At 45.8% G+C, this 15881-nt stretch overlaps 1 protein-coding gene and 1 long non-coding RNA gene across 2 annotated transcripts; one reads left to right on the top strand and one right to left on the bottom strand.

Annotated features, from left to right (window-relative positions):
* Nucleotides 1–1535: 1535 nt before the first annotated feature.
* Nucleotides 1536–2256, bottom strand: LOC124044460 (ADP-ribosylation factor-like protein 11). The gene is made up of 2 exons (XM_046364093.1): nt 1794–2256; nt 1536–1669 (listed from the first exon to the last, which is right to left on the bottom strand). The coding sequence occupies exons 1-2, from the start codon at nt 2254–2256 to the stop codon at nt 1536–1538; spliced, it is 597 nt and encodes a 198-aa protein (XP_046220049.1).
* A 9773-nt stretch (nt 2257–12029) lies between these two features.
* LOC124042995 lies at nt 12030–15599 on the top strand. The gene is made up of 3 exons (XR_006840237.1): nt 12030–13544; nt 14589–14737; nt 15099–15599. It is a non-coding gene; the product is annotated as an uncharacterized LOC124042995 (long non-coding RNA).
* Nucleotides 15600–15881: the final 282 nt, after the last annotated feature.

Raw genomic sequence — 15881 nt, forward strand, 5'->3', positions numbered from 1 at the left:
TCCGGCAGCGGAGTTAGGAAGGTCGCTGTATCTTTGTTTGTGCATTGATCCACCATCAAGTGTAGTAACTTCCCCATGATCAAAGGGATATTCAATGTCTGCTTTTTTTTACCCATCTACCAATGGGTGCCCTTTGCGAGCCATTGGAGAACCTCCCTGGTCTTTGGTTGAATCTGTTTGAAATTCACTGCCAGACTGAGGGACCTTCACAATTATCTGTATGTGTGGGGTACAGAGATGAGGTTGTCATTCAAAAATCAAGTTAAACACCAGTATTCCACACACAGTGAGTCCATGCAACTTCTGTGACTTGTTAAGCACATTTTTACTCCTAAACTTACTTAGGTTTGCCATAACAAAGGGTGTGAATACTTATTGACTTGACATTTCAGCTTTTAGGTTTTAAAGACTTTTTGTAAGAATGTCAAAACAATTCCACTTTGACATTATGGGGTATTGTGTCTAGGCCAGTGTCACAAATCTACATTTTAATGTTATATTCAGGCTGTAACACAACAAAATGTGTAAAATTCCAAGGGGTGTAAATACTTTGAAGACACTACATTCACCTCACCACAAACAAACCCATCCATGCCACATTCTGCTAATCAATCAGGGGATTTTGATTATGACATCACTTCCTCTCATCCTTAGGACATGTTCTCTGTACTACTGATCCTAACCTAAATAAATGCGCTGTTAGCCATTGGCTCCTCACTGCTGCAAGCTTTCTGATTGATATGGTAACATCAAGGTGTATTGTCTGTCTGGAAAAATTGGTGTGAGATTCTTATTCTGAAAGAAGGGACAAAGTGACTCTGCTCTCATGTATGTGATTTAGAGTTGCTGTACATGGTACCTGGATAAATATACCTGACACATTTGCTCTCAAATACTTAAGACCAATAAAAAGTAATCAGCTTTACTGAATATACAACTAAAGGTTCTATTTTAATGTAACTGTGTATCACCGATCCCTTTAGTCTGGTAGTGTCAACACTTCAATCTGGAGTAGCAACCATTGATTTAACTCCAAGGAGAAACTAGAACCAGCAGGACTGTGGCTAAATAAGGAGACCACCTTGTGGTGTAGAAGGATACTGCATCTTCTGTCAATTGTAAAAATGAGTGGCAGTTGTGACATTGCTGTGGGGAGATTAGTTTCATGTGAAATACATGTCATTGTTACAGTGAGTGTAAAAACAGGTGGATGATCCCATTGGGCTTTTGTCCTTTTGATAAAAGTAGCCATTTAATTCCAATCTGCGAATCTCAAGTCCCATTGAATAGTTGCCTTCATAGTGAATGTCACAACTGTTTCTATATTCAAATAACCTACTGGCATGATGCATACTGTGAGACATGGGGCTAGTTAGTGATAGGAGCACAGTTAGCTTATGAAAAGCCTCACCGGTTCCCTTTTGTCCAAATGTGTGTGCCTATTCTTTACCTGTTTGTATATGAGAGCCCATTTCTTGTCCATTGATCTGTGTATTTGCCAAAGTTTTCCATATATCATTGTGTGTCTGAGTCCCTCAGCGCTTTCTGAAGAGTGTGGCCAAAGAGTCCAGGGCCTCTTGGAGCCCCAGGCCGTTGTGAGCGCTGCATCCCTGCACCTCCCAGTCTCTATCCCAGCACTGCTCCAGCCCCACCCAGGCCGTTGTGAGCGCTGCACCCCTGCACCTCCCAGTCTCTATCCCAGCACTGCTCCAGCCCCAGGCCGTTGTGAGCGCTGCACCCCTGCACCTCCTAGTCTCTATCCCAGCACTGCTCCAGCCCCAGCCCCAGCCCGCCCGTCCCCTCCTGGAGCCCCATCGCCTCTGGGAGGTCCATCTTATTAACCAGCACCATTAGGGGGACTCCCCTCACCCTCTCATCCCCCAGCACTCTCCCCAACGCCGCCCTAGCCTCCCCAGTCCGTACCTGCTCTACCCCGTCCACCATAAACAGCAGGGCATCGCATTCCTCCATGTGGTCTCCCCCCTGGCCCCCTAAGTCCCACACGGTCAGCTCCGGGCCAGAGTCCAGCTCCAGCGAGCCCACGTTGAAGCCTACGGTGGGGGTGGTGTATGCCAGCTCGCCCCTAAGAAGGCGGTGGAGGAGGGTGGACTTCCCCGCCCCGTCCAGGCCCACTAGAACCACTTTGGCCGTGTGGCTGTGAGACTGTCTGCACAGGGCCAGACCCATGTCAGACAGGACTTTGAGGTTTTTATGAAAGATGAAGGTTTCTGCAGATCTGTGATGGTTGGAGTCCATCTAAGCTTGTCCTTTAATAGTCCAATGAGTGGAGCAGATCAATTAAACATCAGTTAAACATCAAGGCTTAGAAATGAATCATCACGTCTTCAGTTACCAGCAAAGTCCTGATGCCTCTTCATCATGTTGGTCTGTGAGTATGTAATCCAGCTGCTTGCCATTACACCCTTTGTGCTGAAATGGAGGCTCCTACAGCACAGCTGAATGCCACTGAACAGTCATAACCAAGTGAGATATCATCTAGTTATTTTCATGTGTTTGCATGCAGTTTTCTAAGCCAGCGCTCGCTCCCATTGGACTAATCAACCCAGCTGACTGGGATCTCAATCACTGGGGATGGTAACCATGGCTCTGGGTTACACCTGTGGCAGTTAAATAATTCAATTAGTTGATGAGAAATTGATTGTGGGTAGTTTATTTTCAGAGCTACTAAAATCAGAAATGGGAGATGAAGGTGCAATTTTCAGACATGAGGGGCCACAAGATGTGTTAAACATTCTTGTTACCGGGTGGCGCAGTGGTCTAGGGTCGCGCCCAGGGTCTGTCGCAGCCGGCTGTGACCGGGAGGTCCGTGGGGCGACACACAAATAATATAAAATGGCCTAGAGTCGTCCGGTTTAGGGAGGGTTTGGCCGGTAGGGATATCCTTGTTGTGTTTTGGAGGACGCATAGCTTTTGACCTTCGTCTCTCCCGAGCCCGTACGGGAGTTGTAGCGATGAGACATGATAGTAACTACTAACAATTGGATACCGCGGGGGTAAAAATCAAACATTCTTGTTATCAAACAAATAGACAAACAGAAGGGCACAGCCACTTCTGTTACCAAGGATCTGTATTAACTGTACCTCTGTTCTGACCCTAGATTAGAGTGAATAAAACAGGAAACGTCAACTGGGCTGCGTTCAGTACTTTCAATTGAACGGAAACTGCTGTACTGTCACGGATCCTTCCGGAACTTTCATTAAGCACACCTGTCCCCTATTCCCACTGATTAGTACCTGTATAAGTGTGCCCTTTGGTTTCCATTGGGCTGTCCATTATTGTTACAATGTCCGTTAGTGCGTGTGAGTACCTGTGTTGTGTGTTTTGACACTCGTCCCGAGTGTTAATCATTGTGCGTGTGTGTTATTTATTCGAGGTACTCCTTGCTCTTTTGTTTGGGTTTCAACCCTGTGTTTTGTGTACGTGTTTGTTTGGTCTTCGTCCCCGTGCCTTTACACGGCTCACCGTAATTTGGGCTAAATAAAAACCCTATTATGCATTCCTGCGTCTGTCTTCCGAATCTCTTCATGTGAACGTGACGTACTTAACGAACAATTAAAAAACAGGGGGTTTGGGGAACGCTGTTAACATGGCCACTGTCCTTTAAATACGTCACTCATCGCTTCAACCCACACCTTGCTACAGCCACCGAACGGGAGCAAACGCATCTTAAAGTCTGTTAAAGTACGCAAGAGAACGTTTTGAGGAAACGTGGAATGTTTTGTACTGAACAACACAACGTAGCAAATGTTCAAGCTTACTGAACAAACCTCTAACCCCCAATGATTAACTGAGTGATCAACAGAGAGATCAGGCTTCTTGCAAAACCTGATTTATGAGGATTATGGCATCATTCATGTTTGGTGGGTGTTTATTTTATGGTCGCTGCGCGGCTGTGCACGACTCTGATTGTAGACTACAGAAAAAGGAGGGCCGAACACGTCCGCCCTCACATCGACAGGGCTATAGTGGAGCAGGTTGAGAGCTTCAATTTCTTCGGGGTCAACATAATTTAGGATCTATCATGGTCCACACACCAACAGAGTCGCGAAGAGGGCACGACAGCGCCTCTTCCCCCTCAGGAGCACAGGAGGTTGGTGGCACCTTAATTGGTGAGGACGGGCTCGTGGAAATGACTGGAGCAGAATAAGTGGAACATCAAACATGTGAATGTGTTTGATGCCATTCGCTCCGTTCCAGCCATTATTATGAGTTGTCCTCCCCTCAGCAGCCTCCTCTGCCCAGGAGGCTGAAAAGATTTGGCATGGGCTCTCGAGATCCTCAAAAAGTTATACATTTGCACCATTGAGAGCATCTTGACTGGCAGCATCACCGCTTGGTATAGTAACTGCTTGGCATCCGACCACAAGGCATTACAGAGGGTAGTGCATACAGCCCAGTACATCACTAGGGCAGTGGCCTCTATACCAGGCGGTGTCAAAGGAAGGTCATAAACTTTTATCTGCTACAACACAGCAAGCGGTACCGATGTACCAAGTCTAGAACCAACAAGACCCTAAACAGCTTCTACCCCGAAAACATAAGACTGCTAAATAGTATGTCTGTGGGTAGCTAATGGTTAACTATTTAACTATCTGCTTTGACCCTTTGTGCTGCTACTACTGTTTTATTATCTATCCTGTTGCCTAGCCACGTTATCCCTACCTATACAGTATGTACATATCAACCGCAACTACCTCGTAGCACTGCACATCTACTAGCTACTGATTTTTATTTTTTATTTATTTCACCTTTATTTAACCAGGTAGGCTAGTTGAGAACAAGTTCTCATTTGCAACTGCGACCTGGCCAAGATAAAGCATAGCAGTGTGAACAGACAACACAGAGTTACACATGGAGTAAACAATTAACAAGTCAATAACACAGTAGAAAAAAAGGGGAATCTATATACATTGTGTGGAAAAGGCATGAGGAGGTAGGCGAATAATTACAATTTTGTAGATTAACACTGGAGTGATAAATGATCAGATGGTCATGTAGAGATATTGGTGTGCAAAAGAGCAGAAAAGTAAATGAATAAAAACCGTATGGGGATGAGGTAGGTAAAAATGGGTGGGCTATTTACCGATAGACTATGTTCAGCTGCAGCGATCGGTTAGCTGCTCAGATAGCAGATGTTTGAAGTTGGTGAGGGAGATAAAAGTCTCCAACTTCAGCGATTTTTGCAATTTGTTCCAGTCACAGGCAGCAGAGAACTGGAATGAAAGGCGGCCAAATGAGGTGTTGGCTTTAGGGATGATCAGTGAGATACACCTGCTGGAGCGCGTGCTACGGATGGGTGTTGCCATCGTGACCAGTGAACTGAGATAAGGCGGAGCTTTACCTAGCATGGACTTGTAGATGACCTGGAGCCAGTGGGTCTGGCGACGAATATGTAGCGAGGGCCAGCCGATTAGAGCATAGAGGTCGCAGTGGTGGGTGGTATAAGGTGTTTTCGTGACAAAACGGATGGCACTGTGATAAACTGCATCCAGTTTGCTGAGTAGAGTGTTGGAAGCAATTTTGTAGATGACATCGCCAAAGTCGAGGATCGGTAGGATAGTCAGTTTTACTAGGGTAAGTTTGGCGGCGTGAGTGAAGGAGGCTTTGTTGCTGGTACTGGTACTCTGTGTATATTGCCACGGTAACACTTATTGTTGCAGGTTAATACTTATGTATTATTCCTCTATTTTCTCTCTCTCTGCATTGTTGGGAAGGACTGTAAGTAAACATTTGACTGTTAGTCTACACACCTGTTGTTTACCAAACATCTGACTATATGCATGTGTGTGTTTTTGTTGATGTTCTTGAAAAAATGATTCAATTTCGATTTATGCCTAAATGATCTAGACTTGTGTCAAGTGTTTGTCAAGCCAGACAGTGCTCTAGTGACCTTCGCCCTATTTATTTCATAGGAAAGTGACTGTCTCTGCAGCTCTGAATTCAATTGGTCTTGCTGAATGTTGACAAGTCACATCATTTTTTGTCTCTCACGTCCGGACACTCTGCATTAAAACAGTATCAAGTTTTTTTTTACCTATGTCTCAGGTCACCTGATTTAGAATTGACCACAGGTAAGGTCAATGTTTCACAATCCATTCCTCAGGTTGCACATATTTGTTCCAGCCCAACACTAACCCACCTGATTCAAATAGGACTTGGTGATTAGTTGGATTTGTGCTAGGTTAGAATGAAAATGTGGACAAATTGGACATTTTGCCCTAGGATGAGCTACTTCTGTACTGCTTAGCACACTTGCCAAATATCAGAACTCAAAATCAAACTGATCATGCAATGTAATATGCTTTTGATGTATTTTGGACACTTTTTGGGGGACCAAATTTGGTATATAGCCGCTATAGTTGCACATTTTCAAACAATATATTTTCAAGATTCGTGCTCAAACAATATGGCCGCTATGAGCTTGCATGAATGATTTTTCCTATCCAACAGTGCCACCATGCGACCAAGTCTGAATCATACTTTACAGGTTAGCTAGACTCATCCCTGAGCATGTGTGCCACATTGCATCACTCTGAGTACAACAGATCAAGAGATATAATAATCTGTCAATTATAGCGCCACTGTTATAATGTGTACTGCCCAGTATATCACTGCTGCCAAGCTTCCTACAATCCAGGACCTACAGTTGAAGTGGGAAGTTTACATACACTTAGGTTAGAGTCATTAAAATTCATTTTTCAACCACTCCACAAATGTCTTGTTAACAAACTATAGTTTTGGCAAGTCAGTTAGGACATCTACTTTGTGCATGGCACAACTAAGTTTTCCAACAGTTGTTTACAGACAGATTATTTCACTTATAATTCACTGTATCACAATTTCAGTGGGTCAGACGTTTACATACTAAGCTGACTGTGCCTTTAAACAGCTTGGAAAATTCCAGAAAATTATGCCATGGCTTTAGAAGCTTCTGATAGGCTAATTGACCTCATTTGAGTCAATTGGAGGTGTACCTGTGGATGTATTTCAAGGCCTACCTTCAAACTCAGTGCCTCTTTGCTTGACATCATGGGAACATCAAAAGAAATCAGCCAACAGCTCAGAAAAAAAATGTAGAGCACAAGTCTGGTTCATCCTTGGGAGCAATTTACAAATGCCTGAAGGTACCACATTCGTCTGTACAAACAATAGTATGTAAGTATAAACACCATGGGACCACGAAGCCGTCATACCGCTCAGGAAGGAGACGCGTTCTGTCTCCTAGAGATGAACGTACTTTGGTGCAAAAAGTGCAAATCAATCCCAGAACAACAGCAAAGGACCTTATGGAGATGCTGGAGGAAACCGGTACAAAAGTATCTATATCCACAGTAAAACGAGTCCTATATCGACATAACCTGAAAGGCTGCTTAGCAAGGAAGAAGCCACTGCTCGAAAACCGCCATTAAAAAAAGCCAGACTACGGTTTGCAACTGCACATGGGGACAAAGCTTGTTATTTTTGGAGAAATATCCTCTGGTCTGATGAAACAAAACTGGAACTGTTTGGCCATAATGACCATTGTTATTTTTGGAGGAAAAAGGAGGATGCTTGCAAGCCAAAGAACACCATCCCAACCGTGAGGCATGGGGGTGGCAGCATCATGTTGTGGGGGTTCTTTGCTGCAGGAGGGACTGGTGCATTTCACAAAATAGATGACATCATGGGGTAGGAAAATTATGTGGATATATGGAAGAAACATCTTAAGACATCAGTCAGGAAGTTAAAGCTTGGTGGAAAATGGGTTTTCCAAATGGACAATGACCCCAAGCATACTTCCAAAGTTGTGGCAAAATGGCTTAAGGATAACAACGTCAAGGTATTGGAGTGGCCATCACAAAGACCTGACGTCAATCCTATAGAAAATGTATGGGCAGAACTGGACAAGCGTGTGCGAGCAAGGAGGCCTACAAACCTGACTCAGTTACACCAGCTCCGTCAGGAGGAATGGGCCAAAATTCACCCAACTTATTGTGGGAAGCTTGTGGAAGGCTACCCAAAGCGTTTGACCCAAGTTAAACAATTTAAAGCATTCTACCAAATACTAATTGAGTGTATGTAAACTTCTGACCCACTGGGAATGTGATGAAATAAATAAAAGCTGAAATAAATGATTCTCTCTACTATTATTCTGACATTTAACATTCTTAAAACAAAGTGGTGATCCTAACTGATCTAAGACAGGGAACTGTTTACTAGGATTAAATGTCAGGAATTGTGAAAAACTGAGTTTAAATGTATTTGGCTAAGGTGTATGTAAACTTCCCGGCTCACTGACTTAGTACCGGTACCCCCTGTATATAGCCTTGTTATTGTGTTTATTTTTTTACTTTAGGGGGGAGAAGCTCTTGTCCATACTGCAGGCCTGTGCATTTGGAACCTCTGCCAATGAGGTCATCTGTACTGAACAAAAATATCAACTCAACATGTAACAATTTCATAGATTTTACTGAGGTACAGTTCATAGAAGGAAATCGGTACATTTAAATAAATTCATTTTGCCCTAATCTATGGATTTCACATGACTGGGCAGAGGTGCAGCCATGGGTGGGCCTGGGAGGGCATAGGTCCACCCACTGGGGAGCCAGGCCCAGCCAATCAGAACGAGTTTTTCACCACAAAAGGACTTTATTACAGACAGAAATACTCCTTAGCACCACCCCCCCCCTCTAAATGACGTTGGAGACGGCTTATGGTAGAGAAATTAACATTCAATTCTGTTGGACGTCATGCAGTCAGCATGCCAATTGTACACACCCTCAACTTGAAACATTTGGCATTGTGTTATGTAACGAAACTGCACATTTTAGAGTGGACTTTTTTGTCCCCAGCAGAAGGTGCACCTGTGTAATGAACATGCTGTTTAATCAGCTTCTTGATATGCCACACCTGTCAGGAGGATGGATTATCTTGGCAAAGAAGAAATGCTCATTAACAGGGATGTAAACAAATTTCTGCACATAATGAGAGAAATAAGCATTTGAGATATTTTATTTCAGCTCATGAAACATGGGATGAACACTTTACATGTTGCGTTTTAGAATTTTGTTCAGTATACATCACCATTGACGACAATGTGAGTAATCAGATGATTGAAGTAGTCGCTGTGTGTGTGCCGAATACAACCGATGTAGACCTTGCCAGGAAATGCTTACTTACAAGCCTTTAACCAACAATGCAGTTCAAGAAATAAAGTGAAGAAAATATTTTTCTCTCTCTCTCTCTCTCTCTCTCTCTCTCTCTCTCATATATATGTATATGTGTATGTGTTTGGTCTGAATTGCAGTACTGTCTGGGAAAAGGGGACAGCCAGAGCACCATCCTACCTAAGAAGCTGGACTTCATTTTCCTCCTACTCAGGGTCAGCCTCAGTCCTGGCCACTGAGGATACTACAGCGCATAGATAACAGGGCCACTATGTTCAAGAGGATGTCACAGAATGTTGGACATGGAAATGTCTTCCATAGAGCTGACGTCTGTTCTACGTGTTGCTGGGGAACGGGACCACTAACCAGGGGGGGTGTCCAGTGCTGGTGTCTGCCAACCTGCTCAACAAGAGCAGGTTGGCAGACACTATGATCACTCGGCTACGCATGCCTCTCCATAATGTCAATATGCCTTGTCTATTGCTGTTTTGATTAGTGATTATTGTCTTATTTCACTGTGGAGCCTCTAGCCCAGCTCAATATACCTCACCTAACCCTCCCTTCCCATCTCCCACACATGCGGTGAACTCACCTGGTTTAATTGATGTCTCTAGAGACAATACCTCTCTCATCATTACTCAAAGCCTTTACCTCCCCTGTATTCACACCCTACCATATCCTTGTCTGTACATTATGCCTTGAATCTATTCTACAGCACCCAGAAACCTGCTCCTTTTACTCTCTGTTCCGAATGTACTAGACGACCAGTTCGTATAGCCTTTAGCCGTACCCTTATCCTACTCCTCCTCTGTTCCTCTGGTGATGTAGAGGTTAATCCAGGACCTGCAGTGCCTAGCTCCACTCCTATTCCCCAGGCGCTATCATTTGTTGACTTCTGTAACCGTAAAAGCCTTGGTTTCATGCATGTTAATATTAGAAGCCTCCTCCATTACATTACATTACATTTAAGTCCCTAAGTTTGTTTTATTCACTGCTTTAGCACACTCTGCCAACCTGGATGTCTTAGCCGTGTCTGAATCCTGGCTTAGGAAGGCCACCAAAAACCCTGAAATTTCCATCCCTAACTAAAACATTTTCCGACAAGATAGAACTGCCAAAGGGGGCTGAGTTGCAATCTACTGCCGAGTTCTGTCATGCAATCCAGGTCTGTGCCGAAACACTTCAAGCTTCTGCTTTTAAAAATCCACCTTTCCAGAAACAAGTCTCTCACCGTTGCCACTTGCTATAGACCACCACCTGCCCCCAGCTGTGCCCTGGACACCATAAGTGAATTGATTGCCCCCCATCCATCTTCATAGCTCGTGCTGCTAGGTGACCTAAACTGGGACATGCTTAACACCCCGGCCATCCTACAATCTAAGCTTGATGCCCTCAATCTCACACAGATGATCAATGAACCTACCAGATACAATCCCAAATCCGTAAACACAGGCACCAACCTTACCAACCTTCCCTCCAAATACACCTCTGCTGTCTTCAACCAGGATCTCAGCGATCACTGCCTTATTGCTTGCGTCTGTAATGGGTCTGCGGTCAAAAGACCACCCCTCATCACTGTCCAACGCTCCCTAAAACACTTCAGTGAGCAGGCCTTTCTAATCAACCTGGCCCGGGTATCCTGGAAGGATACCGACCGCACCCCCTCCAAGCTGCACACTGCACTGAGGCTAGGAAACACTGTCACCACCGATTAAATCCACAATAATTTAGAATTTCAAGCAATTTTAAGCTATTTTCTACCCTACCCTGGTCAACAACCCTGCACCCCCCACAGCAACTTTTCCAAGCCTCCCTATTTCTCCTTCACCCAAACCCAGATAGCTGTAAAAATCTGGATCCCTACAAATCAGCAGGGCTAGACAATCTGGACCCTCTTTCTAAAATTATCAGCCTGAAATTGTTGCAACACCTATTACTAGCCTGTTCAACCTCTCTTTAATATCGTCTGAGATCCCCAAAGATTGGAAAGCTGCCGCGGTCATCCCCCTCTTCAAAAGGGGAGACACACTCTAGGCCCAAACTGCTACAGGCCTATATCTATCCCACCGTTCGAAAGCCAAGTTAACAAACAGATCACCGACCATTTCAAATCCCACCGTACCTTCTCCGCTATGCAATCTGGTTTCCGAGCTGGTCATGGGTCCACCTCAGCCACGCTCAAGGTCTTAAACGATATCATAACCGCCATCGATAAGAGACAATACTGTGCAGCTGTATTCATCGACTTGGCCAAGGCTTTCGACTCTGTCAATCACAACATTCTTATTGGTAGACTCAACAGCCTTGGTTTCTCAAATGACTGCCTCGCCTGGTTCACCAACTACTTCTCAGACAGAGTTCAGTGTGTCAAATCGAAGGGCCTGTTGTCCGGACCTCTGGCAGTCTCTATGGGGGTGCCACAGGGTTCAATTCTTGGGCCGACTCTTTTCTCTGTATACATCAATTATGTCGATCTTGCTGCTGGTGATTCTCTGATTCACCTCTACGCAGATGACACCATTCTGTACACTTCTGGCCCTTCTTTGGACACTGTGTTAACAAACCTCCAGACGAGCTTCAATGCCATACAACTCTCCTTCCCTGGCCTCCAACTGCTCTTAAATGCAAGTAAAACTAAATGCATGCTCTTCAACCAATCGCTGCCCGCACCTGCCCGCCTGTCCAGCATCACTACTATGGACGGTTCTGATTTAGAATATGTGGACAATTACTAATACCTAGGTGTCTGGTTAGACTGTAAACTCTCATTCCAGACTCACATTAAGCATCTACAATCCAAAATTAAATTTAGAATCTGCTTCCTATTTCGAAACAAAGCCCCCTTCACTCATGCTGCCAAACATACCCTCTTAAACTGACTATCCTGAAAGGATAGAGAGAGATGGATGGATGGATGGATGGTGAGGTCCCGAGTGGTGCAGCGGTCTAAGGGACTGCAGTGCTGAGGTGCCACTATTGCCTGGGTTTTGGCCGGGGGGCTTTATTTGGCTCATCGCACTCTAGCAACTCCTTGTGGCGGGCCGGGTACTTGAAAGCTGACTTCAGTCGTCCACTCCTGCGTGGAGTGTGTTTAAGAAGTAGGGGCTCGGTAAATCATGTTTCGGAGGATGCATGTCTCAACCTTCGACTTTCCCAAGCCCATTAAGGAGTTGCAGCGATGAGACAAGGTTGTAACTGGGAAGAAAATGCTATATATATATATATTTTAATATATATATTTTTTTAATTGGATAGATGGAGAAAGCAGGGAAAGACAGGGTGAAAGATGGAATCTACCCTATATTATATTTCTCCATGGAGGACTACTTATATTCTAAATAACACGTGTGCCTGTATGCAGCCCCTCCTGTATGCAGCCCTCCTGTATGCAGCCCTTCCTGTTTGCCCCTCCTGTATGCAGCCCTTCCTGTATGCAGCCCTTCCTGTTTGCCCCTCCTGTATGCAGCCCCTCCTGTATGCAGCCCCTCCTGTATGCAGCCCTTCCTGTTTGTCCCTCCTGTATGCAGCCCTTCCTGTTTGCCCCTCCTGTATGCAGCCCTTCCTGTTTGCCCCTCCTGTATCCAGCCCCTCCTGTTTTCCCCTCCTGTATGCAGCCCTTCCTGTTTTCCCCTCCTGTATGCAGCCCTTCCTGTTTGCCCCTCCTGTATATAGCCCTTCCTGTTTGCCCCTCCTGTATGCAGCCCTTCCTGTTTGCCCCTCCTGTATGCAGCCCTTCCTGTTTGCCCCTCCTGTATGCAGCCCTTCCTGTTTGCCCCTCCTGTATGCAGCCCTTCCTGTTTTCCCCTCCTGTATGCAGCCCTTCCTGTTTGCCCCTCCTGTATATAGCCCTTCCTGTTTGCCCCTCCTGTATGCAGCCCTTCCTGTTTTCCCCTCCTGTATGCAGCCCTTCCTGTTTGCCCCTCCTGTATATAGCCCTTCCTGTTTGCCCCTCCTGTATGCAGCCCTTCCTGTTTGCCCCTCCTGTATATAGCCCTTCCTGTTTTCCCCTCCTGTATGCAGCCCCTCCTGTATGCAGCCCTTCCTGTTTTTCCCTCCTGTATGCGTGGGGCTACAATAACTGCCAGGTGGTGCCAGGGTCCACAGCCAACCAGCCCAACCCCAGGAGTTTGTCCAACTGTCTGCAGAACAAGGTGGCTGTTAGCGTCACCTGAGGTCAAACCTACTCTGGCTGTGGTTGAGAATGGAGAGTTGAGTGAGAGTGACCACTGTTTGAACGTGGGTTTGATATGAAATGTGTTTAATATTTGAATCTAATCAGCCTGTGTGTGTTTCTCTCAGTTGTGCTGCTGGGCAACAATGGGAATCAGCTGACACCTTGTTGCGTGGTGGGCCTGCAGGGTCTCTGTGTGCAACAGGTGAGTACATACACTACCTCCTCTAACATTCACTCCTCTCCTCCCCTCCAGATAGCGTCTGGCCCTGCCTACTCCCTGGTCCTGAGAGCATTGTGCGTGTGTCCTCTCCTGTAAACAGAGCATTGTGTGTGTGTCCTCTCCTGTAGACAGAGCATTGTGCGTGTGTCCTCTCCTGTAGACAGAGCATTGTGTGTGTGTCCTCTCCTGTAGACAGAGCATTGTGTGTGTGTCCTCTCCTGTTGACAGAGCATTGTGCGTGTGTCCTCTCCTGTTGACAGAGCATTGTGTGTGTGTCCTCTCCTGTTGACAGAGCACTGTGTGTGTGTCCTCTCCTGTTGACAGAGCTTTGTGCGTGTGTCCTCTCCTGTTGACAGAGCATTGTGTGTGTGTCCTCTCCTGTTGACAGAGCACTGTGTGTGTGTCCTCTCCTGTTGACAGAACATTGTGTGTGTGTCCTCTCCTGTTGACAGAGCACTGTGTGTGTGTCCTCTCCTGTTGACAGAGCATTGTGTGTGTGTCCTCTCCTGTTGACAGAGCATTGTGTGTGTGTCCTCTCCTGTTGACAGAGCATTGTGTGTGTGTCCTCTCCTGTTGACAGAGCATTGTGTGTGTGTCCTCTCCTGTTGACAGAGCATTGTGCGTGTGTCCTCTCCTGTTGACAGAGCACTGTGTGTGTGTCCTCTCCTGTTGACAGAGCATTGTGTGTGTCCTCTCCTGTTGACAGAGCACTGTGTGTGTGTCCTCTCCTGTAGACAGAGCATTGTGTGTGTGTCCTCTCCTGTTGACAGAGCACTGTGTGTGTGTCCTCTCCTGTAGACAGAGCATTGTGCGTGTGTCCTCTCCTGTTGACAGAGCATTGTGTGTGTGTCCTCTCCTGTAGACAGAGCATTGTGTGTGTGTCCTCTCCTGTAGACAGAGCATTGTGCGTGTGTCCTCTCCTGTTGACAGAGCATTGTGTGTGTGTCCTCTCCTGTAGACAGAGCATTGTGTGTGTGTCCTCTCCTGTAGACAGAGCATTGTGCGTGTGTCCTCTCCTGTTGACAGAGTACTGTGCGTGTCTTCTATCCGGACCATGATGACTTCCTGATGGTGGCCCAGTCTCTGAAGGAGAAGTTTGATATCCCAGAGACGGCCGACCTCAAGTTCAGCGTGGACGGTGCAAACATCCACGTACAGGCCATGCTCCACGTCAGGTAGGTTGCTCACTGGGCTCTAACAAAGCAAGATCAAGTTAGCCAGCTAACATCATTACATACTAAGAACTTTCTGGATTATAGTGAAAGTTGGAAGATGAATGGGCTATTGAGTCAAGTTGTTTTACCAGACCCATTGCAAGTTCTATCTTTCAAAGTGAGTGAAGAAATGTGGCATTGTTTCGGAATATAATAAAACACAAGTTGTACAGAGTGCTTTTCAAGGACCCATACACTTAAATGGAGAACATTTAATTATGTTAAGTGATTAACTGGCTTACAGCTGTCCTCTACCTCTCTACTGCTAGTTGTGAGCACTTCATAACAGCTAACAGTCCTCTCTCACTCTCTCCACTGCTAGGTGTTCCAGTACCATTGGAATGAGGTTTGAAGGAGGTGATAGAGATCGACCAGTTCTCCTACCCCGTATACCGCTCCTTTCTGGAGTTCCTCTACACCAGGGGTCTCCAACCTTTTAATAGCATGATAACTACTTTTTAAAAATGAAGCATGTTGTGAGCTAGTCATTCTTATTTTTAGCTTTCAAATAGGCACATTCTTCTCCTCTCCCATGCAACTCTTCCCACGGGACTTTAGTGTCCAAGAAGTAAATGTTTTCAGTCAATAAACCTGGTAAAATAATGATGAATAAATAACTAAAGGGGTCTCTCGAGTGGCGCAGCGGTCTAAGGCACTGCATCGCTGTGTTGCGGCGTCACTACATCCTGGGGTTCTAAGCCGCTGTGTCACAACCGCGCATGACCGGGAGTCCCATAGGGCTGCACACAATTGACCCATCGTCGTCTGGGTTAGGGGAGGATTTGTCCGGGGGGCTTTACTTGGCACATCGCGCTCTAGCGACTCCTTGTGGCAGGCCGGGCGCCTGCAGGCTGACTTCGGTCATCAGTTGAACAGTGTTTCCTCCGACACATTGGTGCAGCTGGCTTCCGGGTTAAGCGAGCGGGTGTTAGAAAGCGCGGCTTGGTGGGTCATGTTTCGAAGGACGTATGACTCAACCTTTGCATCTCCCGAGCCTGTTGGGTAGTTGCAGCCATGAGACAAGATCGAAATCACGAAATTTATTTTGAACTAAGGGGGCCCTGTATTGTGTTTTCTCAGTAAAAAAAATCCTGGTTTGAGATGA

This window comes from Oncorhynchus gorbuscha, linkage group LG09 (assembly GCF_021184085.1).
Source record: "Oncorhynchus gorbuscha isolate QuinsamMale2020 ecotype Even-year linkage group LG09, OgorEven_v1.0, whole genome shotgun sequence".
Lineage (NCBI taxonomy): Eukaryota > Metazoa > Chordata > Actinopteri > Salmoniformes > Salmonidae > Oncorhynchus > Oncorhynchus gorbuscha.